Source organism: Strix uralensis, chromosome 3 (genome assembly GCF_047716275.1).
Source record: "Strix uralensis isolate ZFMK-TIS-50842 chromosome 3, bStrUra1, whole genome shotgun sequence".
NCBI classification, from domain to species: Eukaryota; Metazoa; Chordata; class Aves; order Strigiformes; family Strigidae; genus Strix; species Strix uralensis.
In genome coordinates, this window is record NC_133974.1 from 115908478 (window position 1) to 115916914 (window position 8437).

General features: G+C 47.6%; 1 protein-coding gene across 2 annotated transcripts; it reads left to right on the forward strand.

Moving 5' to 3' along the window:
- Positions 1-1964: 1964 nt before the first annotated feature.
- Positions 1965-7724, forward strand: LOC141941905 (cystatin-F-like). 2 transcript variants are annotated; one of them, XM_074864884.1, is made up of 4 exons: positions 1965-2060; positions 6316-6488; positions 6803-6919; positions 7404-7724. In XM_074864884.1, exons 1-4 carry the CDS (start codon positions 1985-1987, stop codon positions 7479-7481), a joined length of 444 nt encoding a protein of 147 aa, XP_074720985.1. In that variant the 5' UTR covers positions 1965-1984; the 3' UTR covers positions 7482-7724. The 2 variants fall into 2 exon arrangements, with proteins under 2 accessions (XP_074720985.1, XP_074720986.1); XM_074864885.1 differs by having other exon boundaries at positions 1965-2057.
- Positions 7725-8437: the final 713 nt, after the last annotated feature.

Below are 8437 nucleotides of genomic sequence, written 5' to 3' on the forward strand. Positions count from 1 at the left end.
GCTGCTCGGGATGCGGAAGCTGCCTGGACCAGGCAAGCCTGGGCTCCGGCACGGTGACTTACCTTCTGGTGCCCTCTAGTGCCAACAGCTAAGTAAGGTGGCCTTGCAACGCCGGCACCCACAGCCCTCCTCCCACCCGGCTCCCTGCACCTCATCACGCTCTGCCTTCCTCAGTCATCGCCCCCACTCACACCAAACCCTGTCAAAGGGCTGCTAGTGGTGTCCCAAGGCACTTGTTTTAAGCCAGGAAAGAATCTACGGTCTAGAAAGATCCCCCCAAATCCCTCATCCTGGCCCCCTTTCAACTCAAATCAGAAGGCTGTGAGCTCACCAGGAAGCAAAGAGAGAAGAGATGGAGGTCCTGCAGGAAGCCTGAACCCCCTTCTGGTGCATCATGTGGCAGGGTGACAAACACGCTTTTTCAGCACACAGGAGATGTGTGGTGATCTGGTGACGAGGGTCCCCACCACCCCCTTCTTGCATGTCGGAGGACTCGACTATAGGCTTACAAAGACACACCCCCAGAGTCTCTCAGTGAGGTAGGAACGGTAGAGCACAGGTCTTGAGAAGAAAGCAGGGGCTGAAGATACCTGATTCCATCCCTACCTGTGCCACAGTTGAAGGACAGATCACTGTGGGAGCTCAAAAAAAAAGGGGGGGGGGAGGGGGCAAAAGAACCCCAATATAGTCCCTCTCATTCTCTCTCAATGTTTTCCACAGGCTTTGGAGACTGAATCAGGAGCTCTGTGCAAGTAGAACTGATGGTAAATGTGACTCACCGTGCTTGCCCCATTCCTTCTTGGTGGGATGTTTCAACAGAGGGTTTACCTAATCCCTTCCTGCAAGGAAACACAAAGAATATTTTTCTCCAGCTTCTGACGTGCCACTCACACTGCCCTGCATTAGGATTTTCCTTCATGCAGTAAGATGGCTTTGCTCAGAAAGGAGCACAGTTCATTGCTGGGGCAAGTGAAAGGCAACCATCACCTTCCTGCTCACCTGAAACAAATGCACATACACAGGCTGAGGTCCACCACCCTCAGCCCTTCAGTGATACATCGATTCATCTCCCAGTCTCCTGAATCTGGCAGCTGGTTATTTCAGGTGCATCACAAGGTCTGGCAACCAAGACCTTTTCCCAAACTTACAAGCTCCTCAGCGTGGGCCAACACTGCTTGGAGATGACCTCTCTGGAAACAGAGTATTGACTCTAGGGAATCCAATCCCAGAGCTGGAAAGCTCTGCAAGCCACAGAGAGCCAAACTACCCCCTCCCATGTTTCTCTTGCTCTCTGGAGAGCACCTAAAGAAAACCTCACCTCCTCTGAGCCTAACACAGCCCCTTCCTGTTGTCAAAACACCTTTTGTAAATGTGGGGCACAGTGTTCTCTGCCACTGAAACCAAAATCCTCTTCCTACTGGCTCTGCTCCACAGAGCCCCCTCAAGTAGGTACCCCTAAAACTTCCTTGTCTCCCTCACCCAAACCCCAGATCTCCACATCAGGGGAAGCAAGACACTGGGCCCATCTTCTCTGTCAGGCTTCTCCCCACACAGGCACCCATACAAGTCAAGAACAACATCCCCAGGGCTCACCACTCATTTCTTAGGGATTAAATTTCCCCACCAATCTTAAAGCACATGACTGTTACTCTCCTCACCCCCACACCACTTCCCAGTGTTACATCACACATATCTGCCCATGCTTCTGCACATCCCCTGAGGATCACGAAACAAAGGTCCTCGTCTGATGCAGGACTGGTGCTGCTATCACCAAGCCAGAGCTTTGTGACTGGGCTTCAAGGTACGTGGTCATCAGCAGGAGACAAAGTCTGCGTCAGAGTTGTGATGATTCAGGGGGGTTTAGGGTGATTTTTTTTTCTTTCTTCCCAGCCAATAAGAGCACTCAAAAGAGGCACATCTTCCCCTGCAGGAAGTAGAGCAGTCACTCTTCTCGCTGGCGGGCTCCTCTTCTGAAGTGGTGGAGATGGCAGTGAACTTTGCCTGCAGCTTCGTCGCACTTTGCTGTTTAGCGCTCTGGAGCTTCACTGGGACTTCAGGTGGTAAGAGTGGAAAATAATTTCTGTTTTTCTTTTGCTGCTTTCTAATGCACTGGTAAGTAACAGCCCTTCTCCAGCTGCTGCCCATGCTGGCTCAGCACTACAGGTTTCAGACTGCAGCTGAAAATCCAGCTGTTTTAAAAGACTTTTCCCCCTTATAGCAAACCATGTCATCCAGGGACATCATCTAAGGATTTTAAAGTCAACTTACGGTTTTAACTTATTTGTCAGTGTTTAAACTCTGCATGACCTTGATTATTAAATCTAAAGACTGTGGGTAACAATTTGACTGCTAAGTACAGATGGGCACTTGAGTGCTGATTAGCTGGCTTTAATGAAACATTACTCCATATCGTTTCTTTCTTTGCTGAGCAAGGAAACTCTCTTGACTGTAGCTGGCCTTAAATCTTTAGAATGGGAGCTGCAGACAGGAATGTTTTCTCTCTGAAGGTTTTAGTTCTACTTCAGTTTTACTTTGGCTCCCATATACAGAAAGTACTAACGCACTCAGGGATGGTGTTCGGTTAGCCAGTAGCTTTTTGTTTCAGCTGTGGTTTCCTTTGGGGGTTGCAGAGGCATGCAGGAACTCTGCTGCATCTTAAATGTAGAGATAAAGCCTAGCCTTGCTCCTAGTAATGGAGAAAAAGTTTTGAAAGCGCTTCATGATAAAAAAGCAACCTGTTACAATCTGCCTGCTTGCTTCACTGCAGGCTGGGAGAGGGCATCCACGGGATTGCTCTCATACTGCAGGAACAGGCCCCCCAAACTATTCCTCAGTAAGGAAAGCACAAGAGACCCTCTTAATACAACATTCAACTCATCTCTGCAAGAACAGGAAAAACATCTCTCTTGCTTAACAACAGGTGGTTAGAGCAAGAAAAGAGTCTACCCTACTACCATCCAACAGAAGGAGGGCCAGATTTTTCCCTTCTCTCTTCACACTTCCAAACCCAGAAGCAAAGATCAGGTCTCAAATACAACTGCTCTGGCTCTAGGCATCGCCCTGTAGAGCAGTAAGAGCTGTTTTACCAGGTCATGAGATCACATCCTCTGGGCCTCTGAGTATTGTAGGTGCCTGGCCAAGTCATGCAGTGCCTCTGCTCCCACCCAGGCCTGGATGACAAGTGTTTCACCAATACTGGTTTGCCTAGAGCCCTGCACTGTTATCTGACCCTCTGGGCCATTCTGCTTTGCTCGTGGAATGGAGCCATTGCCTTACACACATTCAACTTTTTAAGGTAATGGCCCTCAAGGGTCAAGCTGTCAGGAAAGGCTGCAGTGAAGACAATCAGGTGCCTGACACCGGGGAGGTTCTTAGTTTTGAAATACAGTGGTGCAAACTATTCCAAACAGCAAAAAGTGATTTCAGACCAGTGTGTGCACCATGCAGTGACCACCTTGAATGAGAATCAAAGCACGTAAAGAAAAACAAATCCTAGCCTTGAAGAATCTGGATCACCAGAGGAAAACAGGGGAGTTAAGTTTTACCATAAGGGCTCAGTAGATTTTATACCACTTTGCTCTGGTACAAGTCATTCTCAATACCAAGTTGCAATGGGTGAAGGAGATGAAATACCCAGTACCCCTTGGTGAAAGCTGGGGCAACAATATACTAGCCTACCACCTGCCTACAACACCTGGGGTATTACCAGCCTGCTACCTGTCTACAACATATGATCCAGGCTGTGAGCTCACCTCTCCAGGTGCTGCATGTCAGAGGCTTTGCCACGTGTGACACTGCTGAATCTACCAGGCACTGGAATCAGGAACAAGGGCACTTTGGACTCTGACTCTTGCTTCGAGTAACACATTTCATAGTTTGCTTCCCAGACACACAGTGTGACTTCAGCCAGCCTCACTCACCCTGCCACCCCATGCCTAAAAAGACGTCAGCATGACTCAAGAGGTGTTGTGGGCTATTAAGCCACAAAGGGACCTTGTACTAAGATTGAAAAATCCTGCAGCTATCTCCTCCTACTACAAGAGACAGTATCTGCTGTTAACACCCCCCGCACTGCCACATGACTTTCCAACAGGCGTAAAAGCATAGATTCAATCAATGTCCTGGAGACCAGCCAGAAGAGCTCAAGCCACTGGCCTGCTCTGAGCCTGGCAGCCTGTCTCAGTTTTCAGGTGAGCTCAGGAAAAAGCTGGTTCCTATAAGCTACTGGGGTGGTATTGATGGCTCAGGAAAAAAGCATGGCATACCTGAAGAAGAGGACAGCTGGCCTTATGGGCAAGGACCAGACCAAGGCCCTGCTCTGCTCCAAGCTTCCTTTCTGACTTCAGGCAGGTCCTGCATGGTCCTCTTGAATCACCTGTGAGTCCCACCAGATCCACTCTAATCCCCAGGCAGAGTCCCTGTTCAGGGCAAGAGGACAAACATGCTTTGTAAAGTCTTACCCGTAAGCTGAGCACTGCATAAGATGTGCTGCCTGAGAAATACCTTCAGACCTAGGCTGCATGGTCATGAGTTTCTGTGACTCTTGAATCCCACTGTCACTGCAGTGGGAAAATACCATCCCACAGAGAATAGTCTCGGGACCTACAAGTAGATTCTGGGCTGTTGGGTGAAAACACACTGGCTGCACACCCAGTCCCAACATATATCAGAGACATGGGACAGGAACACTTGTCACCTCCACACCAGAAATGTTCTGCCAGTGGCAGAACATTCACTCCTTTCAGACACATGGCCCAGGCCTCTCAGCTCCCACTGGCAAGAAAACATGAGGGTCATTAAGGTAACTGGGGTATCAGCCAGGAAGAGATGTGAATTTGGACATCCTTGTATTGAAGAGGGATGTGGAACTGAGTCTCTCCCTTGCAGGTCAACACTTTAATCCCTGAGCAGTGTTACAAGGGGGTGCAGCAATTACCACCTGCAGGGGAGAATGTGAGGGTAACTAGGACATACATAAGCAACCTGAAAGCTGAATTTTTGCAGCCTCCTATGCTGAAGATGGCATGTAATGTTGGTGGCGTTTTTTTAAATAGACTCCAGATCATCAGGCTGCCCCTCTCTCTTCTACTCAGGTTTCTCAGTACGAACTGGCTTAAACACACAGTCTATGCTCTGTGCTTGGCTGTTAGTGAGAGATCTAGCTGTGAAAAAAAGCTAGAGGTGCTAAAAAGCTTGACTTTCACAGCAAATTTAGTACAAGGCCTGTGTGCTCATTTTTGTGCACATGCACAGTCACTGCCTACACAGACACAGCGTGAACTCCAGGGGCCATCTCCTGCACTGGCATGTCTTGGCATCAGCAGTGGCTGCATGGCAGCTTGTGCAGGTTGAGGATTTTTTTCCCCTTGTTTGTATTTCAGAAGTGAGAAAAGGGAGAGGAAGGCAAATGTTAAAGGGGAGGAAATAATTACATCAACTGTGAGCTTCAAGGTTCTTTTAAATTATTGAAAAAAACAAGCAGGGCATGGGGAAATTAGCTACACAACCAAATAAGAATATACAGTAATAAGGACTGTGTGGAAAGAAGTGCTCAAACCTGAAAGCTCATGGGTTCCTCCCCCCCAGTCTCCATTTCCTACACACCTTGCTCCTCCACTTCATGGCTGTGATAAGATGGTCCTTGGCATTTGGGTCAGGGCAACAGCACTTCAGCACCCAAAGCAGCCCATTCTGCAGGCCAGTGGGGAGCTAGTCCAAGTTCTGCCCCAGGCCCTTCCCCACCCAGCTGGAGAACAGGGACACCCTCTCCTTGTCAGCATGTAGAACAAGGGTATCTTTCACGCACCTTTATCACCACCTAAATCCTCCTAAAATAAAAACCTCAAGATACCAAAGGATTAAGGGGGGGAGTGGGAAAGACTTATGTCTTCAAGTTAAACTTGTCATGCAACTAAGAGCAGCAGGACTCTGCCAGCCAGTCTTTGGTATGTTATCAAAATTATACTGTGCTCTGGGCAACATGATCTAGCTTTATAACTGGATTCAAAGTTGGGCCTTCTGTGAGCTGGGAGTCGTACCAGAGATATTCTAAGTAATATTCATGATACCCTGGTTTTCCCTCAGTTTGAGCTGTGCTACCACTTCTAGTAGCATCTTTTTGTGTCACTTCATTCCACAGGATTGTTTCACCATTTCAAACATACAAAGGAAAATTACTTTGTAAGGGATGCAGAGCCCTTCTGAAGCACAAGTGCATTGGACAAGTAAGAAGGTTTAGCATTGGTTCAGAGGGCTGAAGCTCCCACTGTTTCAGGCACCTGATGTGTTTTGCACTCATGTTTTGTGTTGTTTCAGCTACGTATGTATCACCACCTCATTCAACCATGAAACCCGGCTCCCCTGTCCCGATGAACACTGACAACCCTGGTGTTCGCAAGGCAGCTCGCTTCGGGGTTTACAGATACAACAACAGCTCCAATGACCTCTTTCTGTTTAAGGAATCACAAATAAACAAAGCCATGGTACAGGTAAGAAGAGCCCAGACTTCTGGTGGTCCTCCAAAACATTTACCAATTGACCCTCCTACAGAGCATCCAAGACACAGGAGTCCTGATCCTCCTCACAACTGCTATGCATGCCTAAAGATAAACAGTACATGTCCCTCTATCCCATTCAACTGGTCCATAGGAGGGCTCTGCCCACCCCCCACATAAATTCAACACTAAACACTTCAATCTGTAACACCACACACAATTCACAGATGTAGCACTTGATTCCTAGCCAAAATTTTAGCATCCCTTTCCCCTGCCCTTACTTTAAAGGAGGAAACTACTTTCTCTAGATTGTCAGAGGGCTAAAATACATGCTCCATGTGGAAATTGGACGCACCGTGTGTGAGAAGAGGGAGCACTCCAGCCTGGATAACTGTCACTTCCAGAGGAAAAAAAGCCTACAACAGGTATGTGTCCAATTCTTTTGGGGTACCCAGTAACTGCAGGTGATTCTTGGCCATCTCTAGATGTACAGTCACCTTCAGACCAGGTCTGCCATGTCCCCATAGATGTACAAGCCTCCTCTGTGCAGAGCCAGCTGCGGTGAGGCAGAGTTACCAGTATAAGCTGCATAGTATCTCTCATGCATCCAGGGCCAGCTCCTGTCTGCAAGGAGTTGAACCAGACACAGCCATCTAGCCCATGTTCCTAGGTGGCTGAGTGAGAGCGTGCAGAAATAGAGTAGGTGCTAAACAGAGAGATTTCCTGGGTGGGGGGAATCCTTACTTGGGCTTTCCCACGAAGATATGATTACTTAGCAAACAGTACTTTTCCTAGGATAAAGGGGGCGGACAAAAAGATGCTGTTCCCTCCTGCTCCATCATGGCCCAGTATGCTGAGACCAACCAGCAGCCACCTGAACTTCATCACCAATTCACCTTTTATTTGCAGATGCTGAGATGCTATTTTGAGGTCTGGATAACACCTTGGTTACATAAATCATATGTCCCTGTTGCTCTCTGTCACTGACTTGCCTGTTCCAATGAGATCCTGACTTACCACCATCTACCACCATGAGTTTTTCCTTGCCTGGACCGTTGAGGCCAAAACTGAAGTGGGCAACGGCTGTACAGAATCACCACAGCGCTCTTCTCTCAAAGCACATGACTCTTTTCCTCTCTGAGAAAGATGCTCAAAAGTGACAAAGACAAGACCTGCCTTGACTGAATTTATTGCTATCCAGTTGTGTATCTATTTTTCCAAAACTAAACTACAGATGAGAGCATGTTGTCGTTCATTCAGTACTGAGCCATCCACACTCTGGCTGAATTTCGAAGCAGTGTGAACACACCCAGGAAGCTCTGTTGGACTTGTTTTGTTCTGTGATGAATCTTCACACAGCTACGATGTAAACAAGTCCAAACCACAGCACATGTGACTACAACATTGAGGAAAGCTTTACAACAATGGGATAGTTTGCCTGTGGATACATGCACATGTTGAAAGAACGCAGAGGGAGCCCAGCCATCATTTAATGCACAAAGGCTCAACTTTATTAGTACTCACACTTCTTTTATATCCACAATAATTAGTTCATACATATTGCAAAAAGCAAGCTCCTTATAGGTTGCTAAGGTTAGATACATTGGTTGCTAAGGTTAAATACCAATCTCTCCCCTTATGATTTCTGCAAGGCCTTCTACATAGTCCTGCTTCTGTTCTTTGTTCTTCTTTGATACTTTTCGGTATTCTCCCATCACGTCGCCGTTGTCAGCAGTTCCTCGGTGCTGTGCCCTTTCTCACGTAGCCAGTTGTTAGCAAACTGCTCCACATCTCCCCCGTTTTCTTTTTGCACTTGTGCTAAAAATATTGCAGAGGCAGTCTTCTGCAGGGCCCTTTGCAGAAGATTGACAATACATGGCAACATCAAAAGCACAACCACAATTACCAAGATCATGACCCCCACAGACTTGATCAGAGATATT

Bases quoted from the DNA above. Each gene is read 5' to 3' on its own strand.
- LOC141941905 (XM_074864884.1), top strand. From the start codon at position 1,985: ATGGCAGTGAACTTTGCCTGCAGCTTCGTCGCACTTTGCTGTTTAGCG. The intron at 2,061-6,315 runs GTAAGAGTGGAA...GTGTTGTTTCAG, and splicing joins CTTCACTGGGACTTCAGGTG to CTACGTATGTATCACCACCT. The intron at 6,489-6,802 runs GTAAGAAGAGCC...TACTTTCTCTAG, and splicing joins TAAACAAAGCCATGGTACAG to ATTGTCAGAGGGCTAAAATA.